Raw genomic sequence first — 19,444 nt, 5'->3', positions numbered from 1 at the left:
CACTGTACTAAGGTCTGAGAGAGGACAATACCAGAGTTGGCAGACACGTTCCCTGCCTACATCGAGTTGACTTTGTTTCTCCCTGTTTTCACTTTACGCTGAGAAGGGAGAGGGGAAGAAGGACTCTTGAATTCATTCTATTTTTGCAAGGCCTAAAGGGAAAGGGGGCTATTAACCCTCAACCCCAAAGCACTTACGTACGTGTCTAAATTATACGTTGTAAATAATGTAGTTATATTGGTATCTGTCTCCCCCTCCAGACTGTAAGCTCGCTGTGGGCAGATGATGCACCTGCTTATTTGGTTGAACTGTATGCTCCCAAGCACTTAGTAGTGCTCTGCACGTAGTAAATGCTCAATAAATACCACTGATTGATTGATTGATTGATAATGGTACTTGTTAAGCACTTACGATGTGCCAAGCACTGTTCTAAGCACCGGGGCGGATACAAGTCAAGCGGGTTGGACACAGTCCCCGTCTCACACGGGGCTCACTCTCTTAATCCCCATTTTACAGCTGAGACAACTGAAGCCCAGAGAAGTTCCGGGGCTTGCCCAAGACCACACAGCAGACACGAGGTGGACGTGGGATTAGAACCCATGTCCTTCTGACTCCCAGGTCCATGCTCTATCCACTGAACGATACTGCTTCTCTGATACAGTGGCAAGGGGAAATCCAGAATCTACATTAGTTGCTGAACCCCTATATAGAGCACTGTGCTAAGTGCTTGAGAAAGAACAAAAACAGGGTGCCAAGCAGTGAACTGAGCACTTGTTTCCTTCCAGGTGTTTGGTACAGAGCTCTGCACACGGCAGAATGACTTATCGGAGTGCTTGCGTCTACTAACTCTGCTGCGTTGTACTTTCTCAAGCGCTTAGTACGGTGCTCTGCCAACAGTGAGCGCTCAATAAATACCACTGATCGATTACAAGGCAACGACCCCCGCCCCGGAGGAGCTTACAGCCTACTGGACACAAAGCACTGCATCAGGCTCTCGGGAGAGTCCGAAGGAGCTGGAAGACATAATCGCCGGCCTCAGGCCAACGGAACGGCTTTCCACACTCTAAACGCTTGGATCACACCTAGCCCGGTCGGAGTTCTGATCATGATGCAAAGCTGGCACAAATAGGCCCAGGATTTTTCATCTCTCATCATCTCCCTGGTGTAGATTGGCAATCCCAATTGAAAAAAAAAAATAATCACCTCTTGATCGCGACCTCCCTCGCCCTCTGTTGCTCTGGGCAACTTCGCTCGCCTCTTCAAACCACCGTGACAGCATATCGGACATCCTCTGCATCAGCGATACATTTGGACTTTGTTCTCCTGCAGTAAGAGAGAGTGCTTGTAATTGCACGTTTTGAAATGATTCAAGACCGTTCTCTTCCCCCAGTCGAAACCCATTTGAGAAGCAGCACGTGACCTAGTGGAAAGAGCCCGGGCCTGGGAGTCCGAAGACGTGAGTTCTAATCCCGGCTCTGCCACCTTTCTAAATAGCATTTGTTAAGGGCTTACTATTTGCCAGACACAGTTCATGGCCCACATGGGGCACAAAGTCTTCATCCCCGTTTTTCAGATGAGGTAACTGAGGCACGGAGAAGTGAAGTGACTTCCCCAAGGTCCCACAGCAGACAAGTGGCAGAGCCAGAATTCAAACCCGGGTCCTTCTGACTCCCAGACCCGGGCTTTACTAGGCCATGCTGCTTCTCCCTCCTATATAGACTGTGAACCCCATGTGGAACCTGATTATCGTGAATCAACCCCAGCGATGAGTACAGTGCTGGGCACAGAGTAAGCGCCTAACAAATACCACAGTTACTATTTTTAGCAAGCTAAGAGAGGTTTTATGACCCAGCACGGTATGGCCTGGCACAGTTTGACCAAATTTTCTGCAGAGCTGGGACAAAAGGGCTGGGAATTTTTGTTAGCAGGAAAGGAAACAGTTACTCGATTCTGCAGTTTTCCCCACTGTGTAAGGAACGGACAACACAGAGGGAGGTTAGGCTATTTTAGATCTCTTTAAATATTTTTTTTAATGTGAGAAGAATGAATAAGCAATTTAGAGCACGAAATAACAGTTCAAAAGCAATACGCTGCTGGCATTCTGGCACTGGCCTTTTAATTGAGATATAGCCTACTGAAACTCAACATAGAGAAGGTAGGAAGTAAGGCGTGGAAGGCCAGATGAATTTAAAATACAACCAGCTCCTAGGATCCATTAGATTGCGATACTGCCTCACGACCAATCTCTGGAGAGTCTCCTCTTCAATCTGGGGAGGGTTTTTTTTTTTTAAAAAAAATAAATCTGGTGAAGTTCTTTTAATAATAAACGTGGTATTTATTAATAACTTACTTTGGGTCAAACACGATACAAGATAATAAAAGCAATCATATGTATTGCAGCGGGTTCCCTCATCTGTATAATGGGGATTAAGACAGTGTGCCCCATGTGGGACAACCTGATTATCTTGTGTGTCCCCCAGTGCTTAGAACAGTGGTTGGCACATAGTAAACGCTTAACAAATAACATCATCATCCGTGAGTGCTTACTAACAATAATAATAACAGAAGCAGCATAGCCTAGTGGATAAAGCACGGGCCTGGGAGTCAAAAGGACCTGGGTTCTACACTTGTCTGCTTTGTGACCGTGGGCAAGTCACTTGACTTCTCTGGCCCCCGTTACCTCATCTGTAGAATGGGGATTAAGACTATGAGCCCCCTGTGGGAATGGGACTGTGACCAAGCCAATCACCTTGGATCTACCCCAGGGCTTAGCACAGTGCCTGCCACGGAGTACGCGCTTAACAAATACCACAGTTATTATCATTATTGCTAATTGGATCAGACACAATCCCTGTCCCCCCTAGGGCTCACAACCTAAGAAGAGAGAGCAGTTACCTTATCGCCGCTGTACAGATGAGGAAACAGAGGCCCCCAAAAGTGAGGTGACTTGCCCAAGTTCACCCAGCAGGCAAATCATGGAGCCAGGACTATTCACTCATTCATTCAGTCGTATTTATTGAGCGCTTAGTAATAATAATAATAATGTTGGTATTTGTTAAGCGCTTACTATGTGCAGAGCACTGTTCTAAGCGCTGGGGTAGACACAGGGGAATCAGGTTGTCCCACGTGGGGCTCACAGTCTTCATCCCCATTTAACAGATGAGGGAACTGAGGCACAGAGAAGTTAAGTGACTTGCCCACAGTCACACAGCTGACAAGTGGCAGAGCTGGGATTTGAACTCATGACCTCTGACTCCAAAGCCCACGCTCTTTCCACTGAGCCACGCTGCTTCTCTGCAAAGCACTGTTCTAAGCACTTCAGAGAATACAATATAACAATAAACAGATTCCCTGCCCACACAAGCTTATAGACGAGCTTACAGACTAGGACTCAGCGCTTAGTACAGTGTCTGGCACATAATAAGTGCTTAAACACCCTAATTATTAGTATTAAGACTCGATCTCCTGACTTCCAGGCCCGGGCTCTCGCCACTAGGCCATGCTGCCTCCCTATTTATCATTGCCCGTCCGGACCCCTTCTCATTATCCCTCTGGGAAGAGTATCACCCCGCCCCAAACCCGACCGCAGGACAGTTACCATCTCGCTCCCGCTCGCTCTCTGGCCGAGCTCGAGGTCCGGTGTCTGACCAATCGCCGCGGAGTCTCAGACGTTTCACAGGAGGCTGGCGGAGCTGGGAAAAGGAGTCGGCGGTTACTGACCAAGCACGGGCCCGGACTTAGCCTGGCATCTCATGATTCCTTTCATTCATCGTCCCTCTCCCGGCTCCGAGGCGCTCACGTCCATCTGTCATTTCTTTCTTTGTTTCTACTCATGTCTGTCTCCCCCATTAGACTGTAAGCTCAAGGTGGGCAGGGGATGCATCTGAGTATTGTTCTACTGGACTCTCCCAAGGGCTCAGCACAGTGCTCTGCACTCTGTAGGCGCTCAATAAATACTAGTAAATGAATGAATGAATGATGAAGGGGGGAACTAAGGGCAGTTTCTGGCTTTCAGTCGAGGCTTCAGGGAACCCAGACGGAATGGTCACCTTCAGAGCCATCCCCCGATGGCCTTTAACTTTCCTCTGTCGGAAACTCTAACTTTCCTCTTGTCCACCAGCTCACTGCAGGCAGGGAACGTGTCCACCGACTCTCTCAGAGAAGCCGCCTGGCCCAGTGCCCAGAGCCCGGGGCCTGGGAGTCAGAAGACCTGGATTCTAATCCCGACTCTGCCATTTATTTGCTGCGTGACCCTGGATAAATCACGTCACTTCTCTGGGCCTCAGTTAACATCTATAAAACGGGGATTAAGACTGTGAGTCGCATGCGGGACATGGACAGTGTCCAACCTGATTAACATGGATCTACTCCACAGCTCAAAACGGTGCCCGGCACATAGCAAGCACTTAACAAATACCATTAAAAAACCCTAAAAGAACAGCTCTCTTCTGCTGGACTCACCCAAGACCTTAGTCCGGAACTCTGCACGAGAAGCATTCAAAAAATACGATTTAAACATTAAAAAAAAAAAAGGTATCACTGTCTCCAGCTGGGAACTGTTCATTTGGCGGGGAGGAAAGGGAGGGAGAAGGACAGTTCCAGGTCAGCGCTTTGACTTGACCTTTCTCGGTCACCCTCAAACCCTCGTGCTCCTCCTGGCAGGCTCGGAGCCCCGGGGACACTTGCTACTTAAAGAAATCCTTCAGGGGATGACTCATCTGTGTGGGTCTTAAACGAATAAACATCTTTCTGGCTTCATGTTCTTGGGTGCCAATTCTGTTTGTGCTATTCAGAAAGTTGGAGGAGTTCAAAACGAACCACACGGTCTGGCGAACACTCGGGTTTTTTTTTAAGCACATATCCTGGGGGAAGTCACACTGTCATGCCTAGAACGACGACGCAAAGCATTCGATTCAGATTTTCCAGTGTCTAATAAGCTTTTAAATGGCTGCTGAAAGTTCTAAATTAGTCCCTTCATTCTTTTAAATTCCTTAATCTGCTTGGTAACGTTCCACATTCTTTAGCACTAAAACATAGTTACAGAAACACTGTGGATATACTTCAAGAATTCCGTGCAAACTTTCAGACAGTAAATCAGAGGGGGCCGAGTGTGTGAAATGCAAAATATCCTTTAACAACAAGACATATCTACTAATAGGCTTTAATAAAGACCGACACCAAACAAACCTTTGAAGATTACTAGAAAGAGACCACCAGTCTTAAAAAGGTTGATCGTGGATTCAGTGGAATTGAAATGAATTGAGAGTCAAATTGAAATCACTGTCAGTGGATGCAGTGAAAGCAGCATTTTGACATCCAGCTAAAGAAGGAAAATTCACACATTTGTTGAGAGGGAGCACGGCCTAGTGGAAAGAGCCCAGGTCTGGGAGGCAGAGACCTGGGTTCTAATACCGGCTCTGCCAACTGCTTGCTGTGTGCCCTTGGGAAAGTCACTTCATGTCTCTGCCCCTCAGTTTCCTCAACTGCAAAATGGGGTTCCAGGGCAGGCGAGAATAAGCGGCTGCATTTTGGAACGCAAACCAAGAAGGCGACCGTGGGGCCTTCTCTGGATTGACCTGTAACCTTGCAAATAGCTCCCATGACCAACGGGGATCTACTCACCTCTTCTCTTCTCTCTTCGGCCGAAGGGGCTTTAAGTTCGCGGGCGGTGTCATCTTTTGGGTCGAACAGATAGATGTAGTCTGAAGAGTAACTGACCAGGATTTCCTGCCCGTCCTCGCTGTAGCACAGTGATGTCACTCTGCACGATTTGTTATTGAGGTGCGGAGGGACAAAGCGAGCCACCATCCCCGTAGTCCCACGACCTGCGTAATTCCCTAGAAAGGAAGGCACAATTTGGAGAGATTTAAACTAATCGGGTTCATCGGGCTGTCATCGTTAAAATGGCCTACACAGTTTGAATCCGAACTTGAGCTTTGTCACAAGTAGGACTTGCGTTCGTAGGAGTCAGAAGAACGTGCGTTCTAATCCTGGCTCTGCACTTGCCTGCTGGGTGACCTCGGCCACATCACTTATCTTTTCAGTGCCTCAGTTACCTCATCTGGAAAATGGGGATTAAGACTGTGAGCCCCATGTGGGACAGGGACTGTGTCCAACCTGATTATCTTGTATCTACCCCAGTGCTGAGCACATTTCCTGGCAGACACTGATACTTAACTGACACTTAAGCACTGGGGTAGAACTGATATTGATACTTAACAGATACTGTAAACAAACAAATGGTAGAAATTTCGACTTTCACACCGAAGGGGAAGTGCTGAAATATCTAAAGATCAACCACTTATGCGCTGTGACAATCTGTATGGTCCCCACAGCAGGTTTTAAAAATATGGAATGCACTGACACAGGAAATGGTGCGGGTCTAAAACCACCCGCTTTAGAAGGATTTGGATATATCCGGGGGTTCTTCTGGAGCAGATTAGATATTGACAAGAAGCAGCTAGAGGCGCTAAGGTGTTCCCGACATAACTGCGCACCTTATGGCCTGGTTTGAATACCACCTCTTCATTAAGGCTTGTAGACTGTAAGTTATTTGAAGACAGGGAACAAGTCTATCAGTTCTGTTGTACTGTCCTCTCCCAAGCGCTCAGTACAGTGCTCTGCACACAGTAAGCTTTCAATAAATACCACTGACTGGTTGACCACAGCAATTCCTTACCGATCAGTAGTATTTAGTGAGCATCTATGATTAAACTCACAGGTCTCGTCAGAGCTCCGGGAAGAGCCGACCTCAAAGCCCAGCTCCAAGAGCAGAGGAAAGGGTTGCCCTTGTCACCCCCTGAAGAGCCCCTATGTAAACAGCTTGTGGACAGCCCTGTAAACACGCATGACGCCCTGCAGTGTGGCCTAGTGGAAAGAGCCCGGGCCCAGGAGTCAGAGGACCTGGGTTTTAAACCCAGCTGCGCCCCTTGTCTCCTGGGTGATCTTGGGCAACTCACTCTACTTCTCTGGGCCTCAGTTACCTCATCTGGGAAATGGAGATTGAGACTGTGGGTCCCCTGTGGGGCAGGGACTGTATCCTACCTGATTAGCTTGTATCTACTCCGGTGTTTAGTACAGTGCCTGGCACAGAGTAAGCGCTTAACAAATACCACAATTATTATTTATTATTGATAATAATAAATACCACAATGATCTCATTACAGCTCTCACAATTTCCCAAACGACTCTGAACACATATTTTAGGGAATGCGCTGTTTCAGGGAGGTAAAGCTGACAGAGCTCGATCTAGGTTCGATTTCTTACCTGTCGCTCTGGTTCCAAGCATTCGCCGATCATATATTCTGACTGAGCTATCAGAACAGCCAACAGCAAGATGATAAGGTACTGGGGGACAGATAGCTACCGAGGTAGCAGCACGGCGGCAGTTAATTAAAATATCCTGCAAAAAGGAAAACAGCAGTCCTTATGAGGAGATTAGCCGTTGAGAGGAAATCCTAATATATTTAGGGGAGGAAATTTCTTTGACGTAATAGAAACCGGAGTCTAATCACTCAACTGTATTTCTTACAGAGCGCTTGGCAGACTACACCGTAACAATATAAAAGTTGGAAGACGCTTCCTCTGCCCACAACAAGCTTACAGTCTAATCAAAAAGGTTAAAAAAAAGCAAAATTAGAAAAAGTTAATCGCTTATTTAAATATTTTTATAATTCATCGGGACCGGTCCTTTTCAAATAGATTTTATCAATATGGTTCTGTAGAATGAACTCAAGGTAATTCATTATGGACCAACTCAGCTAAAACAAACGATGGAAGTTTGGGTTTTGGGGTCATGTGTTATTTACCCCACTTTCCTTCCTCAAGGAAAAAAAAGAAACACTCATTTCTGCTCTGGACCTTAAAATGGAATTCTAATGTGAAGCATATACTCTGGTTAGGGGAAAAAAATAAAACTGACAGAAACACTCACGAAACATAGCACAATCAGAAGGGAAAACAAATTGGAAGTTTCACTGAACCCTGATGAAAGAGAAAAAGGGGATACTCAAAGCAACTTTCATATTTAAATCTACAGAAATTTGAGCATCTAACTGGATGTAGCACACAACCATCGGGCTTAGAAATAAAGACTATCCCTGCATTATTAAAGATGCAGTTAGAGACTCACTGTTAATAGCTCTGAAAAATCTCTCTAAAACGGGTTATCAGAGCATTCACCCCATTTCCATTCTTTTGGTATCTCCCACAGCCCTGGTCTATATTTAGTATGTCTTTTCTTTTGCATTTCCCTTTAAGCTTTATAGTTATTTTGAAGCCTTAAATCTCATTAACATTACTCTCCCTCGATTCAATTCCTGAAGCCAATTAGCCTCCAGACGTCTACACTCCCCAAATCGTTTTTTGTATAACCCTATCGTTTTTCCCACCATTCCCAGACCCCAACCACTCCTTGCCTATGGGACGTAAATAGAAAACAAGAGGAGGGTGAAGATGGATCCCTGTGACTTAAGAAGACCCCCTTTTCCCTTGCCGCTTTTCTCACTGTCCCTCTTAGTCAAATGCAAATTGAGTCAATGACATAAACCCCACGCTACCATTTGAAAGCCTGAGAGCTCAACCTTCCAAGCACTCCATTATAAAATCTGTTCAGAAACCTAGATTCCCTCTGCTGACCAACCCATATTCTCCAAATCTTATCCAGAAAATTGAGTTGCGGCTGGGGGTGGGAGTCAGCCTATTCTTTTATTGTTTCTGGTGCCACGTGGATGGATTTGTCTTCATGGCACGTTTTGTGTCTGTGTCCATCTTTGCCCTCAATGAACCAGCGTCTACAGTTAGAGCTGGTTCTCCTAGATCACAATACCTAAAGCCTTGATGTTACATGACTTTACACAAGCGTTTCTTCTGACACCACAGGGCGTTGGTGTCCAGGTAGGTATCATTTGGGAAGGACCATCCCCGTTTTTCCAAAGCAAACAAATTCATGATAAAGACTGGTAATACGGGACACTGAGCAGCTAAAGGTGTTTGTTCTGAGCTTCAGTTACTTCCTCTGGGGCTGCAGTAGCTTTTTCATCTCATAAATCCATGTGGATTAATTCAATAATAGCCACGAATGCCCTTTGATTGGTGCTTCTCTTAGAGACAGGTGAATGAATAGATAAAAATACACAAAAAACTACAAGACGAAAACAAAACACCTTTATTTTTCTTTCCTCGATTCTCTGTTTTGCTTTTTTAAAATCTGCTTTTGATTTCATCTTTTAATTTTTCCGAAAAGTGGAAAGCAGCCCCTTCCTCGTGCCATCTCCCTCTTCTCCATCCCCAAAAGTCTTTTTAGTAGAATTTGGCCCGAAACTGGGCTCTTCCAAAGGGGCAAGCATCCATTTTGGTCCCTAAGTACCTTCTTAGAAAACCAGCGCTCATCCAGATAGAGTTGAGAGCTAGAAAAGGAACCCAACTTTATTTTGGTGGGTGACTGACTTCTTTCGACCCAAGGATCACAGTTCATTTTCCTCCAACATAGGCCACCAAAACCTCACCCTATTTACTCAAGGGCAAATGCTACAAGCTTTAAAAAAGAGAAATTAAGACCGTATATTCCCATCATCGTTATTTGGACTCTATTCTTACATCTTTGCAATCTTCTTTTGTGCAACTGGTCTTGATGCGGGTGTCGAACCACCTGACGGTCCCATCTTCGCCACAGGAGAGAAAAGTGTAGGGATCATTTGGAACAGTCATGATCTGAAAGGAAGGAGGAAAAAAAAAGCCGAGTCAAGTCCCTATAAGCCTATTACTCATATATTTCAACAGAGAAGCAATGTGGTCTAGTGGCTAGATCCTGGGCCTAGGAGTCAGAAAGACCTGTCTTCCAACCCCAGCTCCGCCACTTGTCTTCTGTGTGAGCTTGGGGAGGTCAAATCACTTTTCTGGGGCCTCAGATGCCTCATCTGTAAAATAGGGTTTAAGTCCGTGAGCCTTACGTGAGACAAGGACCATGTCCAGCCTAATTATTTTATGTCTACCCCAGTGCTTAGAAGAGTGCCCGGCACATAGTAAATGCTAAAACACCACCGAAAACATTCTATTGTACTCTCCCAATAATAATTCCGGTATTTGTTAAGTGCTTATTATGTGCCAAGCACTGCTCTAAGCGCCGGGGTAGATATAAGTTAATCAGGTTGGACACAGTCCCTAGCCCACATGTGGCTCACAGTCTAAATCCCCATTTGACAGGTGAGGTAGCTGAGGTCCCGAGAAGTGAAGTGACTTGCCCAAGGTCACACGACAAGCGGCGGAGCCAGGATTAGAACCCGTGACCTTCTGATTCGCAGGCCCGTGCTCTATCCACTAGCAAACTGCTTCTCTCAAGTGCATATTGCAGCGGACTGCACAAAATAATAATGATGGTATTTGTTAAGTGCTTACTATGTGCCAAGCACTGTTCTAAGCGCTGGAGTAGATACAAGGTAATCAGGTTGTCCCAGGTGGGGCTCACAGTCTTAATCCCCATTTTACAGATGAGGCAACTGAGGCACAGAGAAGTGACCCGCCCAAAGTCACACAGCTGACAAGTAGAGGAGCCGGGATTAAAACCCACAACATACTGGGTACCAAATAACAGATCGCCGGGTTTATTTTTCAGAGACGCTTTCACAGAACATTTTTCCTCTCAAGCTCCACACCTGGAACAGGGAGTCCCTACTCTGACAGAAATGGTGGGGGAATTTTCTCCTCAGCTGCAAAAAGGACACAGATGGCCTAATTCAATCAATCCATCGAGTTCTTAGTCACTGAATGGTATTCATCAAATGCTTACTGTGTGCACAGCACTGTACTAAGAAGTCAGGAGAGTACAACACAACGGAGTTGGTGGACACATTCCTGACCCAGGGGGGCCTAGTTGGCCAATCAATCAATCAATTGCATTTGCTGAGTGCTTACTGTGTGCAGAGCACTGTACTCAGCACTTGGGAGAAGACAATCCCACAGAAATGGTTGACAAATTCCCTGTCCATAACGTGCTTCAAGTCTACAGGGGGAGACGGACGTTCATGTAAATAAATTAATTTTGGCTATGTACATAAGGCTCTTGGGGCTGAGGGTGGGGTGAATACCAGGTGTCCGAAAGGCAAAAATCCAAGTGTGCAAATGAAGCAGACAGGACAGAGGGCTGGCAAAAAGAAGGCTTAATCAGGAAAAGCCTCTTGGAGAAGGTGTGGCCATAATAAGGCTTTGAAGGTACGGAGAGCGATGGTCCGGAGCAGCAGCGTGGCTTAGCGGATGAAGGCCGGGCCTGGGAGTCAGAAGGACTTGAGTTCTACTCCCGGCTCCGCCACATGCCTGCCGCGCGACCTTCAGCAAGTCACTTCACTTCTCTGGGCCTCGGTGACCTCATCTGTAAAATGGGGATAAGACCGTGAGCCCCACATGGGACAGAGGCTGTGTCCGACTTGATTGGCTTGTATCTACCCCAGTGCTGAGAACGACGCTTGGTACATAGTAAGTGCTTAAAAATATAATGACCAACTAAATACCATCACTGCACATAATGGCTTAACAAGTACCATAATTATTATTATTATATGGAGGGGGATGGAGTCCCAGGCCTAATTATCAGAAAGGTGTTAAACAGCCTTGCCATCCTTCATCCCCATTCCTCTTTCTTTTGGCCATCATCTGGGGTTCTCACCAGGGAGAATCGGTCTTCGGGATGTCCCCTCTCTACCAAAGGGGTGGCACCTGACCGAGCGGGATGCCGAGGGGACCCTCGTGGGACCGACAAGCCGAGGTTGAATCAATCCATCGCGTTGGGGAGAGGTTGCTGTGTGCGGAGCGCCGCAGGAAATCCCTCAAGATCGCTTTCCACCCTACGACTCTAGGCCTCAACTATCCGCACGTTCCCGGACTCTCCCCCAGCCGCGTCTCCCCGGCTCCGGTATTTCTCCATCTGAGTCCGTCTACTGCCCGCCGTGGCTATTCCGAGCCCTCCGTCTCGCTCCCGATCCCCTCCGTACCCGTCACCGAAAGCCAGGCCCGGGACGTCCTTTCTCGACCCGAGCCGATAACGAGCTCTTCGGTGCGCAACCCTGATTCGACATGAAATATTCCCTCGCCGTGTGATTAATTAGGGCTGTTAAGGTCCCCAGATCTCTACCACCTGCTCCCGCGGCCACAATAAAACTGCAATAAATGTCCTTTTTTGTTTTCTATCCAGATGACTCAACACCGGCTCGAGGTTAATTAACAGAGACAGCGCTTATCAGGGTGGAAGCTTCTCTGCTACGAGCCCAGACCGTTTAGAGCTCTTTTTTCTTTTTTCCAGTGGATATTGATTCAACCTAGTGGAATAATTAGCCTACTACTATCACTAGAATAGTATTGCTGGGAAACAGTCTGCGTCGCCATTTAAGACAAGTCCCCGAAATGTTATGTTTTGGGATGGGGAAATAATTTCACAGAACTCTTTATTGCTCACCCTCTTCTCTTTATTGCTGGCTCGTTCACTTGCTCCACATGTATGTGTGTGTCTGTGTATACGTGTATACGTGTGCTATAGGTGTATACGTGTGCGCGCACATGCATTTTCTTTCTGGACATCCACCCTGCTTTCTGCTCCACCTACAAGGCAAGCACTGTGATCCAGGAGAAAGAGCACACAGGCCTGGAAGTCACAGGACCTGGGTTCTAATCCCGTCTCCGCCACTTGCCTGCTGGGTGACCTCGGCCAAGTCCCTTCACTTCTCCGTGCCTCCATTTCCTCATCTGTAAAGTAGGAATTCAAAACCTGTTCTCCCTCCCACTTAGGCGGTGAGTCCCAGGTGGGATGTGATTATCTTTATCTACCCAGAGCTGGGTACAGTGTTTGGCCCAGAGTAAGTGCTTAAATATTATTACTGATAATAATAGTAATAATGAAATAATCACGGAGGAATAGGGGGAAGTGGTGTGTCACCTTGTCTGTTTCCCCTTCTTGCAGCCTGCTGGGACTCAAAAAGGAAAGTTTTCCCCTTTCGCCCTGTGCTTCAGCCAAGTGGATGTGGGGTGGAAGGCGCAGGATGATAATACTGGTATCTATTAAGCACTGTTCTAAGCACTGGGGTAGGTAAGTTAATCAGGTTGGACACAGTCCCTGTCCCACATGGGGCTCACAGTCTTAATCTCCATTTCACAGATGAGGAAATTGAGGCCCAGATAAGTGAAATGACTCGCCCAAGGTCACCCAGCAGCCAAGTGGCCGAGCCGGGATTAGAACCCGCGTCCTTCTGACTCCCAGGCCCAGGCTCTACCCATTAGGCCACCGCGGATAGGGGGTAGGGAAGGGATGTTCTCTCTTACAGAATGTGCGGGCCCGTGCCAAGTAGAAGCAGAGTGGCTTAATGGAAAGAGCACGGGCTTAGGAGCCAGAAGTCGACGGTTCTATTCCTGGCTCTACCACTTGTCTGCTGTGTGACTTTGGGCAAATCACAATTTCTCTGTGCCTCAGTTACCTCATCTGTCAAATGGGGATTAAGACTGTGAGCCCACGTGGGACAACCTGATTACTCTGTATCTACCCCAGTGCTCAGGACAGAGCTTGGCACACAGTAAGCACTTAAACACCATTATCATTATTATTATTATTTTTCGGGTGGTCTGCTCTTTGAACTCGGAGCTCGACATTCCAGGGATGGCAGGGCCACGTCCCACATTGAGCTCCCACATTGAGCGAATGGGGAGCCCCAGGCACCTAGCTGGGGCTGGGTGATGGAATCTTTTATTGTTCTATTGTCCTCTCCCAAACGCTCAGTACAGCCCTTTGTGGGCAGGGAATGTCACTGTTTATTGTTGTATTGTTCTTTCCCAAATGCTTAGTACAATGCTGTGCACACAGAAAGCACTTAATAAATATGACTGAATGAATTAATGACTAATTTATTTGAATGTCAGCCTCCCCCTCTAGACTGCAAGCTCCTTGTGGGCAGAGATCGGGTCGACCTAACTCTGCTAATCTGTCCTGTCCCAAGAGTCTAGTAAAGTGCTCTGCATACCATAAGCACTCAATAAATACTAAGGATTGACCTGCTGGCTGGAAGATATGCTTCGGGGGCTTGGTCCGAGGGTCTCGGACCTGCCCGTCAGCTGTCCGTCAGCAAGGCCATGAGGTCTTAAATAAAGCCGTTGCCGTCTGGAGAATGAAAATTATAACTGTGGTATTTATCATTCGCTCAGCACTGTGGTAGGTACGAGATAAACAGACCCCACATGGTCAAAGTAGGAAGGAGACAGGTATTGATTCCCCATTTTGCTGATGAGGAAACAGGTGTAGTTTTTTTTTTATGGTATTTGTTAAGCACTTACTATGTGTCAAACGCTCTCTGAAGCGCTGGGGTGGGCACATATTAATTAGGTCAGACAGTCCCTGTCCCTCATAGGGTTCCCAGTCTAAGCGGGAGGAAGAAACAAGTTTTTAATCACCAGTGGACAGTACAGAGAAGTGGCAGAGCTGGGATTTAGAACCCAGGTCCTCTGACTACCAGACCCGGGCTCTAACCACTAAGGCACTCTGTTTCTCGGCAAGAAGCAGCAGGCTGCAACTGCCTAAACCCTTTCACCCCTCCACCAGGACCCCCTTAAATGAGGGGCTGGGAAATTGCCAGCCAACACCCAAGGATCAGAGTAGGAGTAATCAGAAATAAGGTGCAGAAGAAGGGGTTTCTTGGACTAGCTGGGGGGAGATGGGGAAGGAAGGGAGGAGCTGAAAACTGGGAAGTGGAAATATTTTTTCCAGGCTCAGCCTCGTGATTTTCTACTTCTAGAGTTTCAAAACCCTTGAAAGGGCTATTTTGTGACTGGCACCATTGGGACCCTCTATTTGGAAGACAGAAACTGAAATTTTCCGTAAAAAGATTTCATGAACTCCTCGAGATCGACCAGGTCGCGAGAGAATTAGAAGAGGCCAGAGCCCTGGACGTGATTCTCTGGGGTCTCGTATTCATCTTCTCTTCACCGCTGTAAACCTCCAAACTTAAAAACAAGGCGCTGCCCAAAGTGAAGATATATTCGGCATATAACGAAGACCATTCCCACTCGGAACGAAGGCCCAAGTCCCAGAGTGGGCTTGAAAGACATAACAACTACAAAATCTTCTAGGAACGCTACAGTTATTTTTCATGATTTCTCCACGGTCGGCAAAAAACAGCAACTCACAACTCAGGAGGGTCCTGCCTAATAGCTTCGTCATTCAAGAAATATTCCTTTCCCCCGCTCTCTCAACGACCGCGTCTCACGCCGTCACCAGATGCAGAGCTTGCAACAAATTCCAAGTTTGGCGACTGGTTTAAATCTGGCTCGTCATCTAATTCGAAACTAAAACTACCCCGAAGCCAAATTATATTCGCACTGGTTATTTATGGAGTGTAAGAAGCTGGGGTTCTATATTTAATAGGATGAGTCAGTTGACTGCGTCTGAGGAACCATCTCAGCAGATTTTAGCACATCTTTCCCTTTCCAAAGTCAAAAGGAACATTTAGGAACATTTAAACAGTGGGTTAAACCGCGAGTCGAAAAATCGGGTACACGCACGGTCAGTCAGAGTTAAAGCTTGCGTTTTATAGGTCTGAGGGTCGCTGTCCGCTCGGATACCCAGATGGGTGTAAGGTGTCTTAATGCCTAGAGAAGCAATGTGGCCTAGCAGATAATAGAGCCCGGGCCTGGAAGTCGGAAGGGCTTTGGGTTCTAATGCCGACTCTGCCACTTGTCTGCTGTGGGACCCTGGGCAAGTCATTTCACTTTTCTAGGCCTCAGTTCCCTCATCTGCAAAATGGGGATTAAGACGGTGAGCCCCGTGTGGGACCGTGTAAAGCCTGACTTGTCTGTATCTTACCCCAGCCTCTAGTATAGTTCCTGGAACATAGTAAGCACTTAATAACAAATGCATTTTTAAAAAAACGCTTCCTGAGCTAGAGGACAGATCTTCTAGAAAGATCATTTACGGGAGAGTCAGTAAGCCCAGATTCTGATTCTGCTCCCTCCACTGAATGCTTTGATCGATTCTGACTCTGCTCCCTCCACTGAAAGCTTTGATTTTGGACAATTCGGTTTGTAATTTCTCTCTACCTCATCTTTCTCCACTAGAATACGAAGATAATACCATCTATTAGTGCAGTGCCAGAGATGCCTGATTAATGAGTGAAATAGGGGTTGATTATCCTGCTCCTTCCTTCATCTCTGTGTCTCTGTCCGTCCCTCTCTAGTATATTTTCAGCTCCACCTGGAAACTCAGAAGTCTGAGAATGGAATGGAGGAGGGTGGAGGACGATGCCGCTCGGGGAAAGCAGGGAAACCCCCCGGTGGTCCCGGGCGCTTGGCTCCCTCCCTCCGGTGGCCGGTTGCCTCGGCCACCGCCGTGCCGGTGGAGTCCGGCTGTGTGGGCGTCGGGGAACGGAAGCCCCTGTGGCAGGCCCGGCTCAGAGGCTTCTACTCCAGGAGTTCTAAAAACGGAAACGGGGAGGGAGGGGGAAGCGGTCGGCCGCATCTGAGCAGCCGCAACCCGGAACGGGAGAGACGGAGGGCGCTCCCGGAAACGCCATCGAGTGCCGGGCCGGGACTCGGGAACACCCAACCAGGTCGCCGCCGCGGGTGTTCCGCAGCCTCTCCCCCCGTCGGCTCCTCCTCTCTGGGACCCAGGACTCCGGCCGCGGAAGACCGCTCCCCAGGGCCCCAGTGATACACAAATCTACCTCCCCGCCCCCATGTTGGACTTTCTTCTCTGGGCCAGTTCCCCCCTCAGCACTCCGCAACCAAGGCGCCTCAAAATTAACGTCTCCCTGCCAACTTCCATTATGCACGGCCGAGCCCCATCTGCTCCTCTTCCCTATAACTTCCCGCTCCCAAACAATCTCCTCCACCTATTTACACTAAGTAGTGGGAAAACAATGGTCTCCCTCAGTAAATGCCATTTACACACAAACATCACTTCCTCGTGCCCTCAAATACCTAATACTTTAAATATAAACTTTGCTCTTACTCTGTTTATCTTTGTCCTTCTCTTGTACAGTTTTATTGTGCTTTTTTTCCCCCATCTCAATTTATGGATCTTTTACTAATCCTTCTCCTGCCCTTATTCTTTTTAGATTGAGCCCCCTGAAGAGTCAAGGACCATGACTAATTCTCGGCTCAGCAGGTAGTACAGTGCTTTGCACAGGGTAGGTGCTTCAGACGATTCCTACTTCCTATTTCCCGGCTCGAGTTTGTTCCCTACGCTACGGATTCCAATGCCTCGTTCAGATAGTTAAAACCTTTACCGGTGACATCTGAAGTACAATGAAGCCTACGCATCGTAACATTAACAGGGATGGGATTTATTAGGCGTTTACCGTGTGCAGACCACCACGCTAAACTCTGGGAAAAAATACACAGATGAATGAGACGTGGTTTTGGCCAAGGGGCTCACAAAGAATAACGTATATATCTGTAACTTATTTATGTATGTTAACGTCCGTCTCCCTCTCTAGACCGTAAACTTATTGTGGGCAGGGAATGTGTCTGTTTATTGTTCTATTGTACTCTCCCAAGCCTTTAGTGCAGTGTTTTGCACATAGTAAGCAATCGATAAATACAGTGAACTGAATGAATGTATGAAAAGAATAAGGCTGCGGGATGGAAGGGGGAGAGGGAGTTGGTGACACATATGTAAAACAGACACATACAGAAGGGCTTTGGGGCTGAGGGTGAGGTGAATATGGTGCACCGGAGAGAGCCCGGGCTCGGGAGACAGAAGTTCATGGGTTCGAATCCCAGGTCTGCCACTTGTCTGCTGTGTGACCTTGGGTAAGGCACTTCCCTTCTCTGGGCCTCAGTTCCCTCATCTGCAAAATGGAGATTCAGTATCTGTTGTCCTTCCTCGCTAATAATAATAATGTTGGTATTTGTTAAGCGCTTACTACGTGCAGAGCACTGTTCTAAGCGCTGGGGTAGATACAGGGTCATCAGGTTGTCCCACGTGAGGCTCACAGTTAATCCCCATTTTACAGATGAGGTAACTGAGGCACAGAGAAGGTAAGTGACTCGCCCACAGTCACACAGCTGACAATTGGCAGAGCAGGGAGTCGAACCCATGACCTCTGACTCCGAAGCCCAGGCTCTTTCCACTGAGCCACGCTGCTTCCCTACCCTGTGAGCCCCATGTGGACAGGGACTGTGTCCAACCTGAATTATCTTATACGTACCCCAACATTTAGTGCAGCGTTCAGCACTCCGTAAGCGCTCAACAATTATCACCGTTATCTGCCACACGTGAGACAGAATCAATTTCCCGGGAACACGGGACCCTACCAGTACCTCATAGGTAGTTCCGTAGTGGCACGTAAATTGGCACTGTCTGTTGGTTTCGGCATCTTGCTCCACGTTGGTATAAAAAATGACTCCATCTCCCGAGCAGGACACGATCTGTTTGTCATTGGTGCACGGCAGAAATTTTGCACTGAAGATATTTGCCCTGTGACCTGAGCGAATTGTCGTCAGAACCTGAAACACAAGAAGAAAGGCTCTCAGTAACGTGCGTGATAAAAACAGACGTGTGCCCACGCAAAAGTCTTTACTCGCTCCTTTTTAAAGAATTACGTGACGATATCAGAATGACTACACCCAACCGAGAAGCAGCTTAGCCTGGTGGCTACAGCCCGGTGCCTGGGCGGCAGAAGGACCCGGGTTCTAATCCCGGTTCCGCCACTAGCCTGCTGTGCGACCGTGGTCAAGACACTCAACTTCTCTGTGCCCCACTTTCCCTCATCTGTAAAATGGGATTAAGCCCCATGTGGGACAAGGACTGTGTCCAACATGACGAGCTTGAATCTACCCCCGTGTTTAGTACAGTGACTGGCACAAAGTAAGCGCTTAAATTCCATAAAGGAAAATAAACCCAACTAATGACGAGGGATGTTATTCACCTCATAAAATGTCTCCCACATAACTTGAAGCACCCATCTCTTTCTTTTAGACTTCAGGACGGGTTTCCACCTCTAATAATTGTAGCAATTATTAAGTACCCACTGAGTTTGGTGCCCTGAACTAGGCGATTGAGAAGTACTGAGAAAGAAGTGAAATGTTCCCTGCCCAGAGGGTGCTGACACTCTAAAGGGGAAGACAAACAAAACTATTTACTCCCAAATTGGTCAATCATCAAGCTCCCTGCTCCTAAGGAGCTTACAGTCTACGGGGGAGACTGATATTACTATAATCTATATGATTTATAGAGATGTACATAAGTGCTGAGGGGTGAATATCAAGTGTCCACAGGGCACAGACTGACGTGCATAGACGACGCAGAAGGGAGAGAGAGCCGGGGAAAAGAGGCCTGATTCTGGGAAGGCCACTCGGAGGAGACGTGACCTTCGTAGGCAAGGAGAGCGGTGGTCTGGTGTACAAGATGGAATAATTATTGCTTCTGTTTTCATCTGCCTCCCCCGATTAGACTGTGAGCCCATCAAAGGGCAGG

The 19,444-nt window shown here is 47.5% G+C and overlaps 1 protein-coding gene across 6 annotated transcripts in view; it reads right to left on the bottom strand.

Moving 5' to 3' along the window:
- DCAF6 (DDB1 and CUL4 associated factor 6) overlaps window positions 1–19,444 on the bottom strand; it is a 76,432-nt gene that overhangs the window by 42,815 nt on the left and 14,173 nt on the right. For all 6 annotated transcript variants that reach the window (XM_029080753.2, XM_029080754.2, XM_029080755.2 and 3 more), the window contains exons 4-9: window positions 18,289–18,474; window positions 9,598–9,711; window positions 7,267–7,402; window positions 5,623–5,837; window positions 3,599–3,692; window positions 1,204–1,323 (exon numbers count right to left, since the gene is read on the bottom strand). In XM_029080753.2, the coding sequence (XP_028936586.1) occupies window positions 1,204–1,323; window positions 3,599–3,692; window positions 5,623–5,837; window positions 7,267–7,402; window positions 9,598–9,711; window positions 18,289–18,474 (865 nt within the window). The remainder of the gene's footprint in view (window positions 1–1,203; window positions 1,324–3,598; window positions 3,693–5,622; window positions 5,838–7,266; window positions 7,403–9,597; window positions 9,712–18,288; window positions 18,475–19,444) is intronic.

Source organism: Ornithorhynchus anatinus, chromosome 16 (genome assembly GCF_004115215.2).
Source record: "Ornithorhynchus anatinus isolate Pmale09 chromosome 16, mOrnAna1.pri.v4, whole genome shotgun sequence".
Lineage (NCBI taxonomy): Eukaryota > Metazoa > Chordata > Mammalia > Monotremata > Ornithorhynchidae > Ornithorhynchus > Ornithorhynchus anatinus.
Note: the sequence above shows the minus strand (reverse complement) of the source record. Positions and strands in the feature narration are given on the sequence as shown.